This window comes from Hippocampus guttulatus, chromosome 3 (assembly GCF_054856545.1).
Source record: "Hippocampus guttulatus isolate MCC_2025c chromosome 3, RoL_Hgut_1.0, whole genome shotgun sequence".
Taxonomy (NCBI): domain Eukaryota; kingdom Metazoa; phylum Chordata; class Actinopteri; order Syngnathiformes; family Syngnathidae; genus Hippocampus; species Hippocampus guttulatus.
In genome coordinates, this window is record NC_141263.1 from 5184456 (window position 1) to 5207541 (window position 23086).

A 23086-nucleotide genomic window follows, 5' to 3' on the forward strand; every position below is an offset into this window, starting at 1 on the left:
TTGTTATCTGTATAGGTTTTTTGACCTATTTGAAAAATATGGAGGGTATAAAACTGGGAAATTAAAACTGAAGAAACCAAAACAACTGCAGGTACCAGGTCACTTAATTGCATGGTTATGTTGGTTCAAATCACCCTGACATATCTGCAAGTGTTGTGTGTGTGAGTTGATTTAAATTGATGTTGCTTGGTTTTTGAACGACGGCAGGAGGTGCTGGACATTACTCGACAGTTGTTAGCAGAACTGGGCCAGCACAATGACTGTGAGATAGAAGAGAAGAAGTCCAAACTTGAACAGCTGAAAACTGTTCTTGAAATGTAAGTGCTGGGTCACTTTCCTTACTTGGTTCATCTTCATGCATTTTTTTAAAATGTATTTTTATTTTGGGAGCCAAACCCCATTTTGTTCGTGGAAAACTCTTATTGTCGGCATATCCACGCTTATTCAAGAATTGTCATAATGCCCCCCTGCCCGCCCCCCAAAAATGTGATTTTTTTTTCCTGATGCTATACTTACTGTTCAAAGTGGGGGAGCCTCTGGAAGCAGTAGTGTATTTATGGCTGAAAATGTAAAATGTATTATAACAGTTACAGCAGGTTCTTGAAATGATTGAACATTTATTATTTTATTATTATTTTATCAAGCATTTATTTCAGGTTTTACTGCATTTTGCTAGCTTAGCAATTATCATGGCTCCCTGCCTTTCTCCCAGTCTTCCCTTCGTAATAGCGCTACTTAGAGAGGGGTAGCTTTTTCGCTGACGTGGAGGTGAAGATTATTGCCTATGCTATCCAAAAACTTTCATTCTGAACAGGGGTGTGTCGACTTGCATTTGCAAGAATAACTTTGCAAGTAGTACTTGGTAATCACCATATTTTTCTACCACTAAAGGTATGGACACTTCTCTGGGATCAACAGAAAAGTGCAACTGACCTACTTGCCCTACGGGCAGCCCAAAACCTCGAGTGAAGAAGAAGGCATGTTCTAAACATATGAGCAAGTTAAACTTAAAAACATGATCGCAAAAATGTTGATTTATTTTTAGCTGTTATTTTGTGACAGACACACGAAAGGAGGGTCCATCTCTGCTGCTCGTGCTGAAGTGGGGAGGAGAGCTTACGCCTGCTGGAAGGGTGCAGGCTGAAGAGCTTGGAAGGGCCTTTCGCTGTATGTACCCTGGAGGACAAGGTGAGATGCAAAGCAGTTTATTCCTGTTATTAATTGAAAACTGGAAATTAACTGCGTATGAAGACAGACTACAAATTGCTGTTCTTTTGTTTGGTTTTGAACTAAATCAAGTAGCTCCCAAGAAAAAGAGTCTGATGGCTCATAATATCGTCAAGAAAATTGTGCTTGTCCGAACAACAAAGATTATAGAAATATACAGGTGTAAAAAAATTAATCGATTAATCGTCAACTATTTTCAAAATAGTTCAAACGCTGGTCCTCGAGGGGCGTACTGTATTTGAATCAAGTGTGTTGTACGAAGGAGAGATGGAAAACATGCAGGACAGGTGCCCTCGAGGACTGGACTTGGTGACCCCTGGCCATTGTTTAACTTAAAATAGTCCAAATCCTCTGATTCTGCAGTCGTTCATAAAAGCAGACCTATCTTTTGCGTTTAATCCAAATAAGACATCGGCAAACATTATTGGAAATAAAAATTGAGTGAACCAGTAACTTTCAAACAAGTTGGTGAGTGGTGTGATATTGCTTAATGTTGTTTCGTTGTTTTTAATCACAAAACAATACCAAATAAACAATAATTGCTTCATAGACATTGCTTCAGTTGTAATACAAAATAAAATTGTAAATAGATTATGCGATGATATAATTGATCGAATAATCCTACAAAAATATGTTAACAGGGTTCCCACGGGTTCTTAAAGTTCATAAAAATCCATTAAAAAAGAAGTTGTGAAATTATGTCTTAATTGCCCTTAATTTTCAGGGAAAGCTATCTAAAATCAATAAAAATCCTTAACTTATTTTTATTCAAAAATAAATTGAAGTTTTATATTTTCTAAATTTAAATTTTTCTTTGTGTACTTTATTTGAGAATGAATTACTTTTTTTTTTCATTTTCCTACCTGCAATACAGGTAGGAAAATGAAAATTTGACATACAGTATGCCAAATAAAGGGTTAGCTGATTGCCCCTAAAAATAAAGATGTGCCCTTCCTTTGGCAGCAATGATTTGAACACCAACTCAGTGATATGTGACTTTCTGTTCAGCCCGCATATTGCTGAGCGGGCATTAAATCCTCCGTGAAATCCCTGCTGAATGGAGAAAAGGTCCTTAAAAATGGCTCAATTAACCCTCAAAAGTCCTTAAAAGGCCCATAAATAAAAAGCAAGTGGAAGAGTGGGAACCCTGGTTAATTCAGAGTGCAGCCCCAAGTGCCGCATTCCATCAGCAGTTGGTAAACGGGAAACAACTGTATATATCAGCGCTTGGCTTAATGCCAAAACTGATTCGGGTCCATTGTTTTTGTAGGAGACTATGCTGGATTTCCCGGCTGTGGGTTGCTGCGGTTACATAGCACCTACAGACATGACCTGAAGATATACGCATCTGATGAAGGCAGAGTGCAGATGACTGCTGCAGCTTTTGCAAAGGTACAATCGTGATGTGTTTTGTAGTACAGTATTTCTTTTATTAGGTCTGGGGCGATATGGCTGAAAAATGTATCACAATATAAGTATTTCACATCAGTTGATGTTACATCCACGCTTTCCAAGCAGTGCTGTAAATATGTATTTGCAGATACAGTGGTACCTCTACTTACGAAATTAATTGCTTCTGGAAGAAATTTCTTAACTTAAAAAATGTGTAAGTGGAGACGCATTTTCTATGTAAATGCCCCAATCCATTCCAAGCCCCGCAGAATTCTGACATAAATTTTTATGAAGCATAAAAATGCATCAAAGTATGTAACAAATACGTGTTACAATTAGATGATTGCACAACAAATGAGAGTTGAGCATAATGTAAAAAACAAAGAATAGAGTAACTGCGTCCTCATCGTTTTTTGCCCTCTTTAGTTCATGTAGAGCTCAAAAGTGGTTTTTGCCTGGCGCTTTGGAAAGAACTGATCCAAGGACGTTTGCTTTTGTCGGCTTTTAACAATCCTTCGAAAATGTCCAAGGCAAACATCAGCATAGTGAGCGATCGCTGAACTGGTGAACACATTTTCTGGGTGATTCACATTTACGTAAAACTAGTGGAACACCTCATGGCTCGAGGGTCGAATGACGAGGATGCTGCACACACACATACTGTATCTATCAACACAGATAGACACATATGGTAGAGGTCCCTCTTAGCCAATGGAACGCCAGGAAGATGCCAGTTAATAGCCAATGGCAGAGCAGCTATAAGTATTTTGCGTTCAGGAAACTCAGAGACAACTACTTTGTGAGCTCTGCGCAGCTCGAGTGAAACGAATCCGAAAAGCATAGTTAACTACTGACTAAACAAAGAATTGGAGTACTGGTGCGGGGGTGGACGATGAGGCACGACAAACTCATCGTCCACCCCAGCACCAGTACTCCAATTCAACGGGCTCGACTTCAACATGCTGAGAGCTGATTACCACCAGACAAAAACTTTGACTTAATAGATATAGGAAACAAACAACACAAACATGGACTTTAAAATCTTTGATTACGCTGAACACAAGACATTCGACCCAGAGAACAACTTGGACCCAGACAATAATTTCTTCAATCATAATTACAGCATCACAAACTCAGAGTATTATACGGATGAACAATTCAACACAAATGTAGAACTGAAAAATACATTTTCAGTGATACATATAAATAGTAGAAGTCTTTATAAAAACTTCACCAAAATCAAAGAATATATGACTACATTTAATAAATTTACAATAATTGCCATATCAGAAACTTGGCTTGATGATGAAAAAACAAGTGAAATGAAAATTGATGGATATGAAATGTATGCAATTCATACAGAAGACAAAAAAGGAGGGGGAGTTGCAATATATGTAGATAAAACACTGAAATGCAGCAAAATTGAGAGCCTGACAAACACAACAGAGAATCTAATGGAATGTCTAACTCTTGAAATGCACATTAAAAATGCATCAAATGTCATTATAAGTTGCGTTTATAGGACACCAGGATCTTGTTTAGACACATTTAATATAAAAAACTGACAGATATGCTGAGTTGTTCTAATGACAAGAAAACCCGAATAATATGTGGCGACTTTAACATCAACTTATTAAACCCAAATGGACACAAAAAAACAACAGATTTCATAAATACAATGTATAGCAACGGTCTTTTCCCAGTCATTCTGAGACCCAGCAGAATAACAGTTGATACGGCCACATTGATAGATAATATATTCATAAATAAGATTGATCATAAAAAGGAAAGTGGACTTCTCATAACTGATATAAGTGACCATCTACCAGTCTTTGCAGTCTTTCACAATTACTTTGATAGAAAAACTAAACCAATAACCCACATATCAGAAATAAGACTCAGAACCCAACATTCCATTGCAGCTTTCAAGCTCGACCTAGACAAGCAAAATTGGTCTGAGGTCTACACAAATGAAGATCCAAATACTGCGTTTGACGCATTTCAGTCAACTATAACCTCCTTATACGACAAGCATTTCCCAGTAATTAAGGTCACCAGAAAGTACAAAGAACAAAGTAAGCCATGGATAACAAAAGGCATAGTTTGTTTGTTTGTTTGTTTATTGAACATAAAACATATATACAGTAATAATTTGACAGAAAATAAGGTAGATAAAAAAAGTAAAAAGAAAGAAATTAATCTTCATTCAACACAGTTATTATGTTCAAGGGAGTAGGAAGAAGTAAAAAACTTATCTAGTCCTACCCCGTTATGTGATTGTATCTAATAAATCATTTTTATATCAATCAGAAAAGAAAAAAGTAAGAAGAAAGAAGTCTCCATTAAGGCTCATACTTTACCCTTAACCGTGATATTTTTACAACTTTTGGTTTGTATCGGGATTATATACTTCCACACCCTGACACTCTTGTGTCAATTTTCTCTTGTATTCATAATGGATATTTATATACCTTTCTCTATTTATCAACTTAGTTCTGATTTATCATTATATTTAATGTTTTGAATTTATCATTTTAACTCTGATTGATGTAGGTTGTTTGTACTATTTTTTTGAATTTGTTTTTGAACTCAGCAAGCGATTTACTCATTTTCAGGTCCGTTTCGAGATTATTCCACAGATTAACACCTTTGATAGATACACTTCTTTGCTTGATGTTTGTTCTTGTTTTGAGTTTTTTGAATAAGTTGGTACCTCTTAAATCATAGCTGCTTTTTTCGAATTTCGAAAAACTTTTGAATGTTTTGGCAGAGCAGGTTATTGTGTGCTTTGTACATTAATTGGGCGATTTTAAAGTCAACCAGGTCATAAAATTTCATCGTATTTAATTTGATAAATAGTGGATTTGTGGGTTCCGTATATTTTGATCTATTAATAATTCGAATTGCTTTTTTTTGTAGGTTGAGAATAGGGAGTGTGTTTGTTTTGCAGGCATTTCCCCATATTTCCACACAGTAGGTCATATATGGTAATAATAATGAAGTGTATAATGTGTACAAAGATCTCTTATTTAGCACTTCCTTGGTTTTGTGGAGGATCCCTACGGTTTTGGCTATTTTTCTTTTTACGTTATCGATATGTGGCTTCCAACATAGTTTTGAGTCTATTACTAATCCGAGAAACTTGGTTTCATACGCTCTTTCTATCTCAATTGAGTTTACCATAATTTTAGCTTGGTGTTTGATTGGTCTTGTGCCAAAAACAATTAACTTCGATTTTTTCAGGTTAAGTGACAATTTATTTCTGTCGAACCAGTTTTTTAATTTGTTTAATTCGTTTTCTACGGTTGTCAGGAGCTGTTTCAGATTTATTCCAGAACAGTAGAAAGTTGTATCATCAGCAAATAGGACACATTTAAATTGTTTTGAGACCTTGCAGATATCATTTATATATAAGATGAATAGTTTTGGACCAAGCACTGACCCCTGAGGAACTCCGTGAGTGATTTTCAGTTGATTCGTTTTTTTATTGTTGACTTGCACGTACTGATATCTGTTTTCTAAATAACTTTTTATCCATTTATAAGATACACCTCTAATGCCATATCTTTCTAGTTTTTTCAATAATATACTGTGATCTATTGTGTCAAAAGCTTTTTTTAGATCTAGGAAAACCCCAACAGTAAATTCTTTGTTGTCTATATTAGTGGCTATTGCTTCCACAAACTCCATAACTGCCATTGAGGTGGTCCGCTTTTCCCTGAAGCCATATTGATTCTCACTTAACAGCGCATGCTTTTGTATAAAGCTATCAAGTCTGCGAGAAAATAGTCTTTCTAACATTTTTGAAAATTGTGGTAGTAGTGATATTGGTCTATAATTTGTAAACCGATGTCTTTCTCCACTTTTATAGATTGGAATAACTTTAGCAATTTTCATTTTTGATGGAAAGATACCAGCTTTGAATGACAGGTTGCATATGTGCGTGAAAGGTCGCACTACATATTCTATAATCTGCTTTATTATTGTCATGTCAATATTAAAGCAATCAGTTGACTTTTTATTTTTAAAAGTTTTTATAATATTTGATACTTCTTCTTGTTTTACAGCAGTAAGGAACATCGTGGAGGAGTTTTTTTCTACATATCTATCTATTTCAAACAAGTTTGTTGGATCAGGAATTTGTTTTGCTAGGTTACTGCCGATGTTGACAAAATACTCATTAAATTCAGTTGCTATTTCTGCAGTTTTTTCCAAAATAGTATTTTTGCCTTTGATAAAATACTCTGGATAATCCATTTTATATGACTATTTCTGATTACTTGGTTAAGAAAATGCATATAAAAGAAAAACAATCTATACAAATCGTTTCTAAAATCCAGAACTAAAGAAGCTGAAACAAAATATAAGATTTATAAAAACAAATTAGTAAACATTATAAGAACTAGCAAGAGAGACCATTTTCATGCAATATTAGAGCAAAATAAAAGCAACACTCAAGAAATATGGAAAATCTTAAATCATGTAATTAGAAATAGCTCTAATAAAGTAGATTATCCGGAGTATTTTATGAAAGATAAAAATACCATTATTGAGGAAACTGCAGAAATAGCAAAGGAATTTAATCAATATTTTGTTAATATCGGCAGTAACTTAGCAAAACAAATTCCGGATCCAACAAATTATTTTGAAATAGATAAATACATGGGAAAAAAATTCCTCCACAATGTCTCTTACTGCTGTGAATCAAAATGAAATATTAAATATTGTAAAAACATATAAAAGTAAAAAGTCAGCTGACTGTTTTAATATTGATATGACAATAGTAAAACAGATTATAGAATTTGTAGTGCGACCTTATACATATATATGCAACCTGTCATTTAAAGTCTGTATTTTTCCATCAAAAATGAAAACAGCTAAAGTCATTCCAATTTTTAAAAGTGGAGAAAGACAATTCTTTACAAATTATAGACCAATATCGCTGCTACCACAATTATCAAAAATATTAGAAAAATTATTTTCTCGCAGACTTGATAACTTCATATATAAACACATGCTATTAAGTGAAAATCAATATGGCTTCAGAGAAATACGGACCACCTTAATGGCAGCAATGGAGTTTGTGGAAGCAATAGCTACTAATATAGATAATAAAGAATTCACGGTCGGGATTTTTCTAGATCTAAAAAAAGCTTTTGATACAATAGATCATACTATATTATTGAATAAATTAGAGAGATATGGTATCAGAGGCACAGCATATAAATGGATTGAAAGTTATTTAGAAAACAGATATCAGTATGTGCAGTTCAATAACAAAAAAATCCAATTTACTGAAGATTATCCATGGAGTCCCTCAGGGGTCAGTGCTTGGTCCAAAACTATTCATTTTATATATAAATGATATCTGTAGTGTGTCAAAGCAATTCAAATGCGTCCTATTCGCTGATGACACAACATTTTACTGCTCTGGAAAAAATATGAAACAACTCCTGAAAACTGTGGAAAATGAATTGACAAAATTAAAAAACTGGTTCGACAGAAATAAACTATCTTTAAATTTAACAAAAACTAAGTTAGTTGTTTTTGACATGAGACCAATCAAAGACCAAGTTAAAATAAAGATAAATTCAATTGAAATAGAACGAGTCTATGAAAATAAGTTTCTTGGACTAGTAATAGATACAAAACTATCCTGGAAGCCACACATAGATAACATTAAAAGAAAAATATCCAAAACTATCGGGATACTCCACAAAACTAAGGATGTGTTGAATAAGAGCTCCTTGTACACATTATATTACTCATTATTACTCCCATATATGACCTACTGTGTAGAAATATGGGGGAAAGCCTGTAAAACAAACACACTCCCTGTTTTAAAACTACAAAAAAAAGCAATCAGAATAATCAATAGGTCTAAATATATAGAACCCACAAATCCAATATTCATCAAATTAAACACAATGAAATTCTACGACCTGGTTGACTTCAAAATCACCCAATTAATGTATAAAGCACATAACAATCTCATTTGCCAAAATATCCAGAAGCTTTTTGAAATTAGAGAGAGCTGTTATAATCTAAGGGGTACTAATCAATACAAAAAATCCAGAACAAGAACAAACATCAAGCAAAGGTGTGTATCAGTAATAGGTGTCAATCTGTGGAATAAGCTTGAAACGGACCTGAAAATGAGTAAATCGTTGGAGGAGTTCAAAAACTTTGTACTAATCTTTTTTGTACTAATCTTTAAAAAGATTAATCTTTAAAAAGATTAGTACAAAAAAACTACATGAATCAGAATTAAGAAGATCAATTTGATATACTTATAAAATATAATAATACAACTGTTTGTTCTTGTTTTGGATTTTGATCAACTTATCAATTGTATTCAAGAAATGCTAATTATAATGAATATGAGAAAATTGAAATAAAAAAGGAGAAAGAATAATTATATACAGTACGGTATATATATATATATATATATATATATATATACACAAACCAAAAGGTGTATAAATAGAAAAGTATAGTATACATAAGGATAAAAGTATTTGATGATATGTAGATTTTTCTTCTTTGTTTTGAAAAATGATCAATTCAAATTTCTACATAATAAGGGGTAGGACTAGATCAGTTATTTACTTCTTCCTACTCCTTTGAGCATACAACTGTGATGATGTGTTTTTTTCTTTTACTTACTTTTTAATTTTCCTTTCATAATTTTTGTTTGACTTTTGTCAATCTGTTATTGTGTGTACTATATATGCTCAATAAACAAACAAACAAACAAAGGAAGGAAGGAGGAGACAAGCAAGACTTTCTAAGGATAGTTAGCCCCATGTGGAGGTGAACCCACGAGGTTTGTGGGCTTTTTTTGTTGAATCAATTGTCTTCATCACTTTTGTCTTTCGTTTATTGTTTTGTAATGCCATTTGTATTTCGATGTTTCATGTCCGTGTTTGTGACCAGTTCTCATTGATACAGTTGCAGTGGTTGTAAGGGTCTATATAAATAAAGCTGTATTGTACACTAAAGGGAATACAATACAACTGTTGTATTCCAGTTGTATTGTATTCCCTTTAGCGTAGCACCATCTAGTGGATGTATAGTGCAACTGCAACCATTATTCTAGCTTCTATCCTATGCACCTTATAATGCAGTGCGCCCTATATATAAAAACAGTTTGAAAATAGGCATTTCATTGAGGGTGCACCTTATAATCGAAGTGCATTATAGTGCAGAAAATACGGTAAGTGTCGCGAGCGTCTCAAAACCCCCTAATGAACTACTTCTCTCTTGGAGTGCATCATGTCACTTGACCCGCCTTTCTAATTTAATTTGTAAGCAAGTTCATCGTTGGAATACGACCTGTTTTATGGTTTTACTTACCTGATTGTGGAGTCAGTCCGATGTCAAGACTGAGGCTCGGAGCTGTTTTACCGTGGAGCTAACACGTCATAGATGGGAACTTCATTACCTCTACACCATCTTATCTATCCGGTGTTGTTTATCCATGTTATTTTGCACAATTTTGCACAATATAATGTAATTGCAAATGTTGCACTGGAGCAACTGTTGTCAAAGTTAACTAAGTACACCCACGCTTTAATTTAATACACGTACGCCAAACGGGCGAAATGCGTGTATGCGCGCCTGTCTTCTCTAGTTTGCAATCTTCTCCTTTTGGGGTTAGCAGACAGGTACTCAGTGGACAAGCTTCAAAAAACTATTTGTTTTGCTCTCAAAAGACACTCTTATTCTCTAAATTGGGTCTTGCTTGCTTGGAATGGTATCTCAAATCTAGCGTCATACTGTTGCCTTTGCCTGCACCCCGCAGAATGGCTTGCAATGTGAGATCAGGGGTTCCTTCATGATGGTTTTTTTTCCTTTTTTTTTTTTCAAACATTCTGTCAAAACATATTTTCTATTGATATTGATCCCCTGTCTATCAGGATACATATTTATATTGAATAATCGCCCAGCCGTAGCATTTATACAACACATTATTTTCCAAAGTCCATAATCTGTAAAACTATTTTTTGTGTCTGTGAGCAGGGGTTGCTGGCCTTGGAAGGTGAACTGACTCCCATTCTAGTGCAGATGGTGAAGAGTGCTAACATGAATGGGCTGCTGGATAGTGACAGTGACTCGCTAAGTGGCTGTCAGCACAGAGTCAAAGCCAGACTCCATGAGATTCTGCAAAAAGACCGGGACTTCATTGAAGAAGATTATGACAGAGTGAGTTGCCGACCATGATTATGAACAAGTCTGGTGTGGTGAACCCTCCCAAACAGATGTAATAATGATGCGTGTCTTCTATATGACAGCTGGCCCCAACATGTAGTGCATCATTGGTGAATTCGATGAAAATAGTCCAGAACCCAGTGGCCACATGTGACCAGGTTTACACTCTCATTCAGAGCCTCACTGCACAGATCCGCAAAAGAATGGAAGATCCCACGTCAGCTGGTGAGTCATTCAATTATTGATTCATTCATAAACTCGTCTTGCGCCTTCTCATCTTCAAAAGGGAAAAAAAACCAAAAAACATTTTAACAGGTTGGGTCAGAGGACGTGTGGGTTGCAGAGTAGAGGCTTTTTTGGGAACCCCCCGGGATGCCTATGGAATAGGAGTCAGCTTTACGTTAAATCATGGGATTGGGACAGTACAGGATAAAAAGGTCATGGGACTAGACAGGAGCAAGACTATCCAGCAGGGGGGAAAATGTTGGACAGATGTGCAGCGATTTGTTTTAGCTCACCTCCAAAATGAGAGCGGTACAGGAGTGAGTCATTCTGAACGGGAGCAAGACGGGAATGAGAGTTTGTTTTCACCAGGAGTGAGAGAGGAGTAGAAATCCACTCTGTGTCACCCTCAAGTGCAAAGATGGGGGACTGAGTCAGACTTGAGTTACGTATGACTTACAATACAATACATGCTGATTTATATAGTCAATATCAAGTATATTTTTATATATACTTGACTCTGATTTGATTCGACCCAACTTTGACTTGAACTACATGACTTGACAAGTCATATATATCTTTAAATTGTGTGCATTAATGCCTACCCTGTAACCATGTTCTGTGCTTTCTGTCCTCAGACCTGCAACTTTATCACAGTGAAACACTGGAGCTGATGTTGCAGCGCTGGTCCAAACTTGAGAGAGACTTCCGCATGAAGAACGGTCGCTACGACATCAGTAAAATACCTGACATTTATGACTGTGTAAAATATGATGTCATTCATAACGCTACTCTGGGTTTGGAGGACACACTGGAGTTGTTCAGACTTTCTCGTGCTTTGGCTGACATCGTGATCCCACAGGTAAGTCACAAGAAGGAATCCGATACTACTACTAATTTTTGTCACAGAAAAAGTAGTTCATTGGTTTTGTTGAAGCAATGGGAAGTTAAAGAAACAATGTCTTTGTTTGATTGTATTGATTTTTTGATCCTTCCAAACGAATTTCTCATTGAAGTAAATGTGTTGTTTTTAAATTAGAAACAGGAGCATGTAAATCAACCCTTTACCTATGGTGGATAAGGTTTGTCTCTTGACATTCAGAATAAATGCCGGATCAAGTCAAAGTGAAAAACTAAACTGGCACCCAGTTGATCCTTTTCAGCAGATGTCAGCTCACCACAGGAGAATACATAGCCCAAGACATGTCGGGCAATAGGTCAAACTACAAAAATAGCCTTGGAGTTTTTTTGATTGCGCTTGAATTTTGGTCATGCTACTGCAGCGATTTTCACATTCGTATTTCGAGTTACCATTGCATTACTTGTACTTCAAAAGCTCTTGTCTTTTTCCATTCTGATTTGTTGCTGTAGGAATATGGCATAAATAAAGCTGAGAAGCTGGACATTGCTTATGCCTATTGCCTCCCACTGGTCAGAAAGATCCAGCTTGACCTTCAGAGGACTCACGAGGATGAGTCTGTCAACAAGCTGCACCCTCTGTGAGTGTGGGCCAGACTATCTTTGATATATAAACTGATGGGCACAAAGCTTCAAATGACAGCTGTGAATGTTTTTGATTAAGTGGCAGATCTTGTTTGCAGATATTCACGCGGAGTGATGTCGCCTGGACGACATGTGAGGACACGTCTATATTTCACCAGTGAAAGTCACGTCCACTCTCTGCTGAGTATTTTCCGCTACGGTGGTTTACTTGATGTAAGATGTGAATCTCTTTGATAGTCAAATATACTGTATGTCCTGGCAGGTTACACTGAAACAGTTTGTCTTTTTGTGTAACAGGAAGAGAAAGACCAGCAGTGGAATCGTGCCATGGATTATCTTAGTGCTGTTTCTGAACTCAACTACATGACTCAGATTGTCATTATGCTTTATGAGGACAACAATAAGGTGATAATTTGTGTTCATTATCATTCATTGTTATCTCCCAAGATCAACAGCAGCATAAATGTAAATCAAGACAATAATATATAGTTGCAAGGAAAAGTTTGTGAACACTTTGGAATTACCGGGATTTCTGCATTAATTAGTCATAGTGTGTGATCTGACCTTCAAGTCACAACTTGTCAATTGCCTACATTGTCCTCATGAGAATCACTCTTATGTGGTTAAAACTCTGCACTCATACTGTGACAATTCACAAGTCTCCTGAAATATGTTTCCTTCTCCATTAAATGTGCAAGTATGTGATTTTGGCATGTCCCACACACTGCTCTACGAGTTACCGGTAATACGTGGTTAAATTATGCTAAATCGCAATCATTTTAACATGATTTTATTGTCCACAAGTTCTTTGATCAAACGTGTCATTGAGTCATGTATATTTTATGTTCTTAATCAAATTGAACATTTTTCACATGTCCCTGAAATTGCTGTCCACCCTGCCATTATGGGGTACCTGACCATTGAAGCAACCAGCTAATATTTTCAGTGTCATTACAACCAACATTTTGTTTTACTTCGATGGAGGCTGAAAAATTGGAGATAGTTGCAGAATGATGATTTAAACTTTCTTCATGATTTATCATTAGGTGTGTTTCAAACTGAACAAGTCCAAAATGCCACTAGATGGGGTCGTATTGCCCTCAGAAATGTGCAAAATCTAAATTGCACAATAGTAACCTGGTCATGGAAACTGAAATTTTGAAAAATAATACATAAATGTGTGCAAAAATGTTTTCATGATCTCATTGGGTGTTTTTTTGAGACGTGTCGATATAGAAGTAGATCACAAAAGTGTACTGGAAACACATTTTTCTTGTTTCCACATTATGTGACAACGCCCCCTCCAGCACCCACAGTGATGATCATTGGCTCGATGAGAACAGGGAAGTAGGAGTTCTTGCCTGAGTGGCAGGACGTGGCCGGCAGAGGGCGGTCCTTGCCAGTGGGCTGCCGTGCTGGGAGCGCACCGCCCCGTCTGAGTGCAAGGTGCAGTGAGCACTGTGCAGCAGCCCTGTGGGAAGCATCGAGGTCTGGCCAGGGGAGCGCTGTAGAGTGTGGGGGTCCGGCGGAGACCGAAGCCCCTGAGTCTCCCCGCTTCACCATCGCCCCAAGGCTTTTCAGGCTGTTGCGGAGCCGGTCGCGGCTAAGGAAGTGCGGCCAGCTGGGGGCCGCCGTGCCGGGCCCGGAGCAAGGGGTCACCACGGAGGGTTATCCCACTCACCAGGTTGAAACCCCACACGGACTGAAAACGTGTCATGAATATTCATGAGTGTTTACTTTTTTTGGAAAGAAGAAGATGAATTTTTAGGGTTTGGGGGGGGGGGGTCCAACTGTGAAAATATACAATGTTATTACATGGAAACCGGCAGCCAAAATATGGACATATATTTTAGCTGTTGCGGCTTTAATGCAGTGAATATGAAGTTCAATGAAAAATTGAGTATTACGCAGACTATTATGCTTCCATGTTTTAAACCGTATGTACTGTATATGTAACAGTACAGGGTGGAAATCGTATGTGAACCTTTTGTTTTTGAGCCTCCTTTGGCAGCAATAATCTCAACAAGGACAATTAAAGAAGAAATCAATTCCCTAGGGTTCACGTGCTTTTCCTTGCAACCGTATATGAAATTAAATAAAACTCAATTTTTTTACTGCACCTTTAAAAAAGTTACCAAAAATATAAGTGTGTGTATGACTGTTACATACATTATTCTTCTTTAAAGGATCTGTCTTCAGAGGAACGCTTCCATGTTGAGCTTCACTTTAGCCCAGGAGTAAAAGGTGTTGAGGAAGAAGAGAATGCACCCACTGGCTTTGGCTTCAGACCAGCATCTGCAGAGGTAGCACGACAGGTACCAGCACAATCAACCCTCCTAACGATAGCAGATGTGGTCATTTGCAGTTAATTGCATGTGTGCACTTTTTGCTTCTCATTCAGAATGGACAAAAACAAACAGACCCAGGAAGCTTGGAGGACCTCTCACGCGATGAGACGGACAGAGCTGTACCACTGTCTGAGCCAATCACCATACAGAGGAGATCACCACTGATACGTAATCATAAAACCGGATCTATGGAGGTTAGTTGTTTATTCATAGTAATCACACTCGTGTCCTCTGGTATTTGCTGAAAAACTCACTTGTTCACCGGTTTGGGGTTTCTAAAATTCTCTCTCATTCCACAAGATGGTGGCAAAGGGCTTGTCTTGTCTTGTCTTTTGTGCGCGTGCGTGTGCGTGTGCGTGTGTGTGTGTGTGTGTTATTTGGATCTATATATTAGAGGTGGAAGGGTTCACAAAATCCTTATTTCAGTTTTGTGCTCACGGTTTTCGGTTCGGTATGTGTTGACTCTTCGAAAAATCAATTGTCCTGTATGTGGCAACAGTCAACACCGAACCTCACTTCCAAACCTGAATAAACATGTTGAAAAGAAAAGATGCCAAGCATCCATCAGAGATGACAAATGGGCAGGAAAACTAAGGAGAAAGTTTAGATTTATTATTTTAAATGTTCTGAAATGTACAATTTTAATCCGTTTTTATTTGGCATGTTTATTGTTTGAATGTTTGTAATTTTGAGAGATAATTCTATTTTTGTCTATTGATCTAATCCCCTATCGTTCAGATTGTTAGATTTGATTTGCAGCTGCTGAGGGAAACCTGTAATTTCTTTTCCTCCGCTTTGTTATAACTTCCATCCATTTACCGATCCGCTATCACTATTTACTTATTTACTTAACTTGGAGGGATTGTTGTGCATTTTCAAATACGTACAATACAATAAGTGACCGATGACTGGTATTGGACATTTGTTCCATGATTATGTCTAAGCTGCTGCTCAGCTGGAGGTGTCCATCCATTCATCCATTCATCCATCCATTTGCTCATCCAATTATCCTCACAAGGTTCGCGGGGGTGCTGGAGCCTATCCCAGCTGTCTTTGGGCAGTCGGCGGGAGATACCCTGAACCGCTTTCCTGCCAATCGCAGGACACACATAGATGAACAACCATCCGCGCTCACACTCACAACTAGGGACAATTCAGAGTGTTCAATCAGCGTACTATGCATATTTATGGAATGTGGGAGAAACTGGAGTACGTGGAGAAAATCCACACAGGCCCGGGGAGAACATGCGAACGCCACACAGGGAGGCCTATGAGGTTTATCCGAGGCGCGATTATTGCTAGTTGAAACTTTGTTCTGACTTGACTGGATAAATGGTAGGCATACATGAATGTTACTTGGAGCATTCTGTTATACTCATTTTAATTCTTTGCACTTTGCTGCATTCCTCAAAACGTGGTTGTGCTACCTGATATTGGAAATGGTATTTGTTTGGCCTTTTTTATTCATATTATATTCATTCAATTGTATTCTCTTTATTTCAGGTCATTTTAATGATATACTGTATGTTGATGTTGGGATATGACATTTCCTAAAGATGAAAATTAACTTCCTTCCAGGTGCTGTCAGAGACTTCATCCTCCAAAGTTGGGAGCTATCGCCTCTTCTCGTTTTGCTCTCGTCAGTCGCCTGACATTAAACAAAGTGGGTTAGGTAAGTATCACACAACTATTCAGATGCATGCATTTAGATAATGTTTCATGATGATGAAACATCCATATTGTTGCAGGAGAGGAATCACCGCTAATCTGATCTGTTTTTATTTATTTATTTTTTGGGTGGCTGTCACGCATTTGGAAATCTTTGCTTGGGATCACAGACCAAAAGCATAGTTCTGAATCAACATTTAGTTTAGGCTACAATTATTCCACTTTCTTAAGTCACGCTACATCTACTGAAGGTGTGAGCCTCCCGTCAGAGAAAATAAAATGGATGTGCCGTCCCCTGCTTCCCAATCAAAACTGAGCCAGACTAAAATGATGATCAAATTTTAACCGCAATTTACAGACTTGCAAGATTTCTAAACATATCACAGTGGGTCTAACACCAAAATAGTTAATGGCTGCTTCCCCGCACAATGCTGTTTTTTGGGGGGGGACTGCCGTCTCTGTAAAGAATTTTAATATCACAGGAATATAAATAGCCAAGTACGTATCAATTTTCTTTTCAAGATCCACTCAACTCCTCCAACTTTGCGATGCTGTCTTCGAGCTTTCCAACTTACTCCTACTGGAATGACGCTGTATTTTTCCGGACTTCCAAAGCTGAAATCCTAATTTGCACTCAAATGTAAATTTTCGGTTGGCAATGAGCTGGTGGGCGATGCCAGACAAACTGCCAAACAATTTTGGTATCAGTGAGCCAATCTCTGTGACTCCTCAGATACGCATGCATTTCCAGCAGTCATGCAGAAAGAACCCGTAACTGGAAGGTACCTACATTCCGAATTTTGAAGACAGTGAGTTCTTAGGAGAACATTCAATGGTGGTTGTTTCAGCCTTGCACAAGAATGACAGAGATGGGAGAGACATTCATTCAGGTTGCATGGGTCCCTCCGCTTCTGTCTGCATGGTTTTTTTTTCTGTAGCTTTTTTTTCTTTTCTTTTCTCTCTTTCTGTTGCTCTTTGGATAGTAATTTAAGTAACAGCATGTTATGTGTAGTGGTGACTAACCGCCCGCCCCCCTCGCAGGCTCTCAATGTGCCGGACTGTTCAGCACCACTGTCCTAGGTGGGTCCTCTAGTGCCCCTAACCTGCAGGACTACGCACGCGCACATCGCAAAAAATTCTCCACCAGCAGTCTATCCTACAAAGACGGTATGTGTTTGAGACACAGCACTGCAGAAAAACCAAGTGAAATTTTCAACTTTTGACTTGACTATTAAGTACAACATCCAGAATGAGGCCCTGTGGAGAATGCGGGCATGTAAATGTACAATGTATACAGGTATACGCCAAGAATTACATTTAAAAAGTCTACAGTTCTTAGAATCCTGAAACTCCAGCTCTAAGGACATATCGTACATGTCAAGTAAAAGAATGATTATTATTCATGGCCATACGTCAATAATTAAATGTTTACAGTCCTGTTTTAGTCACTACATATCCATTTTAGTCACACAACTGTGTTCTCCCCATCATTCTTTCTCCACGCCACTTTGATGAGCATGTTTCATTTCTGCAGTTCATATACATGCTACTTCAGGCCCTGTTCAAAACTCCGAAGGATTCTTGGAACTGCCGCCTCTTCTCACTTAATTTTCAGATGTAGTTTAAGATAATCGCACTTCAGATTGGAGTGCGTTAACTGCAAGCACTGCTTTTCCGGTTTCATTGTCGAAAATCATATTTTACGGGTTAAATTTCGTAAATTGTTCGTTGTAGTACTGTAATGCTATTAGTGTGTTGTGTATCTGTGATCTATCAGTAGGTTTTGTATTCTCATCAACAGAATCCGGTGTGACTTGTTGGGCCTGCATGTATGGTGGGGAACTTTTTTTCCCCCTCATTTATTCATTACCTGGATCTTCACCTCCAAATCATAGTATGCCGTTTTTATTTCTCTCCATGAATCCTGGCTGCGCTGACTTTCTGTTGTCTCTTCGGTGTTCAGTTAATACTGGCACTTCACTTGGGGATCAATCCATATTCAGCTAAGTGCAATCGAAACTACCGGTACTTCCAACAACAACAAATCTTGGTCTTCCATAGGGAGAGAGAAATCATTTTCCTGTGTTGGCATTATCATAATTTGACGTTGTGTATCTTGGCCTGAGGTGTAAAAATACTTGCCATTTTCTTTTGAATCAGTACAACGCCATAATGTATAGACGATGAAAACTAGGGGCTTGATGAGGCGATTGCCTTCCACGGTTGCGTCGCTGATATTGAAGTCTGTCATGTTATTCAGTCGGTGTTGTGTCATCGAAGCGTTCTTCACTGCTGCCATCCTCATAGCACCTGTTCGTCTTTGTCATCCATCTTGTTGCGTCTCATTTTGAAAATTACTGGACACATTTTGCTCTCGATCCAGTCTAGTGTTGGTTTCATAATTTTATTTATTTATTTATTTTCCCCTCATACTAGATACAGTAAATGTAGAGAAAGGGCCACCGAGGCGACTTAGTATTTTTTATTGCCCATTACATTCAACTGAGAGCTGTTTAAGTTCAGAATGAAGAAGGGTGTAAACATGAAAGAAGGAAAATAGACCTAAATTACAAAACTCAATTTTTTCCATATTCTTATTTTTACTATCGAACAGAGTATGATAAGATATGATCAACAATTTACTGTGGATCCTAGTAACATTAGTGAATTTTTGTTTCCTCAGAATTGTTGTCTATGCCGGCAGTAAAACGATTTTCTGTGTCGTTTGCAAAGCATCCGACTAATGGTACGTCTGCTTCTTTCAAGTATATTATCACCTCACCTTTCTTCTGTCTTGCATGTCTTCAAACTTTTTTTTAACCTTGTTTCTTTTTCCACATGGCCCTGCAGCATTTTAGTTTCGTTTTTTTTCTCCCCAGATCAAGGATCTACTCATCTTTGTTCTCACTTTTCTAACGATGACATTCTCTTTCTAACCAGGGTTCCCACTAGTTCATAGATTTGTACAAAGTACATTTTATATATTTTTTATATTACACATGGACATTGATTCCATTTTTGTTTTGGTTTATCCTGTATTTATTCCATATTCTTGAATTAGGGAGATTCCATTTGCAGAAAAAACATTCCATGCTGTAAAATGTACAGCTGCAATTTTTATTTTTCTAAAGATCCAACAATTCCCTGGCTGGTAGATTGACTTAATGGACACAATCAATGGGCAGTCAACTGCTAAGCAATATATTTAGCAATATCGTTTGCCGTAATATGAGTGAGTGCATTCCGTTTAACTAGTTGAGCATGAGTTGCTTTCAAGCTCAGTTACGCTGCATTGCATTGATGACGTTGCTTCAAGTCACTGGTTTTGTTTGAAATCTTTTTGATTGATATCAACTTGTGGTCTCACCCTTTCCTCTTTAGAAAAGCGCATCTACAGCAAACGTATTTGCATTCCATCCACACTGCATCGATAGTGTATAAAATGTACAGTGGACCTTCTATTCTGTTTTTCCTGGCGGCATTACAGAGAATTGAAGTTGAATGTGACTTTTGAGATGGACTGGACAGTTCAAAATTGAATCGTGAATTCGATTTTAGCTTCTCTCGATCCTTACAACTTTATAACAATGCACAGAACGGTGAGGTGCATTTGGAAGTTCCGGATATTGTGAAAGTAACCATATTGCTTGCGTAGCATCGTTTTGCAAGTGATATTCCCACGCTAATGCTGTATAATCACATGGACACGTGTAATGTAGCAATACTAAAAGGAACATATTATTTGTAATCTGAAAAGAACAGTAACAGTATATTAATTGAGTCCAATCGCAAATTTCTTCTTATCTCATTGTGTGTACTCCATCCATGCATGGCGCCACACTGTCCCTAAGAGGCCAACACGCTCACAGCAGGAACAGATGGTATTTTACTGTTATTAATTGCTATTATTTTAGTTAATTCGTATTTTACTTTAGTTTCTCATTGTTCATTGAAGTTATACTTAAAGGAGAGTTTTTAAGGTTTCAATGAATTTACTTTCCTCAAAGTTCAGTTACAAAAGATCCGAGGCCTTTTTTTTTTTTTTTTTTTTTAACCAACAAAAATTTCCTCATGATAGTAAAATAGCATAGCGATGTCACTCCCATCATCAAGCCCAAAGGTATTCATACGCCAAGGCTTCAGCTGCAGCACAAACACAGGAACAATTGTATTGAAACAGAATGGCTACTTGTGATCTTGTTGATCTTTTAAAACTTGAAGATATGGATGGGCGGTCCAGTGGTTGGCTGGTTAGTGCGTCGGCCTCAGAGGGTAGATATGCAGGGTTCGATTCCAGCTCCGGCATTTCTGTGTGGAGTTTGCATGTTTACCCCGTGCCTGCGTGGGTTTTCTCCGGGTTTCCTCCCACATTCGAAAAACATGCATGGCAAGTTAATGGAACACTCTAAATTGTCCCTAGGTGTGAGTGTGAGCGCGGATGGTTGTTCGTCTCTGTGTGCCCTGGGATTGGCTGGCAATCGGTTCATGGTGTACCCCGCCTACTGCCCGAAGACAGCTGGGATTGGCTTCAGCACGCCCCGCGACCCTTGTGAGGATAAGCGGATCTGAAAGTGGCTAAATGGATGGATGGATGAGTAGAACTAGGAACTAGACAAATTTCTGACGGAGCTATGTCACCCCATAGCGCCATGCATTTTGCGGATTTATCAAAACAGCAAATCTGGCATGAGAGGAACTGTTCTTAAGATGCTCATATACTCATTCTCTCATAAGTGAGCCATGAAGAGGTTAATTGTTGTGATCTTGTCAGAGGTTGAACTGTGCAGAAGTAGAGATGTCCACATAATTTTGGTGCCGACTGATTGCCGTTATGTGACATATATCATGGTTTTGAATGGACACATGCCCAGTTCCTTTGCTGACTCCCACCAAAACATGGGAAGAGGGCGTGGTTATACAGCTGACCAGTAGGAAGTGTTTTGAGAGTAGTTTGGTATTTGCTGATTTTTCCAAAACAAATGGATACAACTGAAAGTGCCCGATCAAAAAATGCATCATTTCTGATTGGAAAAATGTGTCATCTTTGCCAGATGATCCCTTTAAGAAACATCAGCAGGTTTTAACAGTCTTTGCTGGCTACTTGCTATCAAAAAATTTGGATTAAGTTCAAATAAAACCATTCGTCCATCCATTTTCTAATCCGCTTATACTCACAAGGGTCACGGGTATGCTGGAGCCTCTCCCAGCTGTCTTCGGGCACATAAATAGTTCATTATCCATTTAATTGACTGAAATTATATTTTGTGTCTGGACAATTAAGAAACATGAACTCTTGCCAGATTAACACACTGATGACCAAATCAAAGAGAAGAGCTAATGCTTCACTTGTGGAGAGTCGAACTCTTTCTCATTCTTCAATTTTGTTTGTTGCATCAAAACTTACTACGTTAAAGAGATGATTTACAGTAGGCAGATAGTGATTCTGTTGTGATTGTCAAAGGACAGAGGAAGGAAGATAAAATAAGAAAACCTTTACTAGTCTCGCAATGGAGAAATTCCCAATTCACAGCAGCAAAGTCATGAGAGGAAGAAGTAGAAGAACAAAATATAGGAGCTGCTGGAAAGGCTGCCACTCTTGCGGTGCCATCTTGAAGTCAAAATAACAACACAACACATAAGACACAGTCATGCAATCTTAATCACTTTTTCTGCATACACTTTGTTGTTTGAAGCAGTTATAGATGAAAGAGGAGAGGATCAAGGAGTCCTTTCACCAGTGGATCAGAGGCATCATGCTGAAAATGTGCACACGTCTGCTACAAGCTAAGTTTTGAAAGCAAGCACGAAGCTGTAGCGTCCATTGACGAAAAGAGATTAGTTCACATCTCCTGTCCCACGTAATCCGCTTCAACTCCAAGCCGCGACTCCCAATTCCACATCCGCATCGGCGCTCTGCGCTGACACTCCTTCTCATCGCCGGCTCCTCAAGCCTTGCATCCATCCAGCCGCAGACCGTCCAACAGCACCGATCTCTCCGCTGAACAAAGCGGGGCTGTGTAAAATGCTGCCCATTACAGGCGCAAAAAAACACAAGCGCCCCAAAGCTGTCCAGCAATGACAGTCAAATGGCACCAGCATTCCTCCCAATCAAAAACAGTGCTGGTATGTTGCCGTGAAGGCGCAACCACCAAGTCTCCTCCTTAATGAATGTCGTGGCCAAAAAATGCTGAAAAACAATTCACATCCGGTCCACACAACGCAACAACAAACACAAAAACAACAACAACAAAAAAAGCAGGGCTCATCAGAGCACTTGCCGACGGCTGCCTACTCGGGCGCCATCTTGGACTTCAAGGCAGGAAGGTGTAGCAGTGAAGGGAGTGTGTTATTATGCATGCATATATAGATAGTGTGTACAGGCCAAGGGTCCAACTGGAGGATGGTCTGATGGTCAGGATACCTGAGATGAATTAAGCAATTTTGCTGTGAGTGAATGGATTTTGTATGTCAATCCCAACAAACCTTAAATACAATTTTGTCTATACCAGGGTGCC

The 23086-nt window shown here is 38.1% G+C and overlaps 1 protein-coding gene across 6 annotated transcripts in view; it reads left to right on the forward strand.

Moving 5' to 3' along the window:
* ppip5k1a (diphosphoinositol pentakisphosphate kinase 1a) overlaps nucleotides 1-23086 on the forward strand; it is a 58557-nt gene that overhangs the window by 24007 nt on the left and 11464 nt on the right. For 2 of the 6 annotated variants that reach the window (XM_086106306.1, XM_086106300.1), the window contains exons 12-27: nucleotides 16-91; nucleotides 208-317; nucleotides 892-977; nucleotides 1063-1188; nucleotides 2498-2619; nucleotides 10642-10824; nucleotides 10914-11055; nucleotides 11691-11914; nucleotides 12424-12551; nucleotides 12654-12768; nucleotides 12853-12960; nucleotides 14742-14870; nucleotides 14957-15097; nucleotides 16482-16575; nucleotides 17613-17738; nucleotides 19255-19317. In XM_086106306.1, coding sequence (XP_085962432.1) covers nucleotides 16-91; nucleotides 208-317; nucleotides 892-977; nucleotides 1063-1188; nucleotides 2498-2619; nucleotides 10642-10824; nucleotides 10914-11055; nucleotides 11691-11914; nucleotides 12424-12551; nucleotides 12654-12768; nucleotides 12853-12960; nucleotides 14742-14870; nucleotides 14957-15097; nucleotides 16482-16575; nucleotides 17613-17738; nucleotides 19255-19317 — 1973 coding nt within the window. The remainder of the gene's footprint in view (nucleotides 1-15; nucleotides 92-207; nucleotides 318-891; nucleotides 978-1062; nucleotides 1189-2497; nucleotides 2620-10641; nucleotides 10825-10913; nucleotides 11056-11690; nucleotides 11915-12423; nucleotides 12552-12653; nucleotides 12769-12852; nucleotides 12961-14741; nucleotides 14871-14956; nucleotides 15098-16481; nucleotides 16576-17612; nucleotides 17739-19254; nucleotides 19318-23086) is intronic. The other 4 variants (XM_086106301.1, XM_086106302.1, XM_086106303.1 and 1 more) reach the window with 4 other exon arrangements.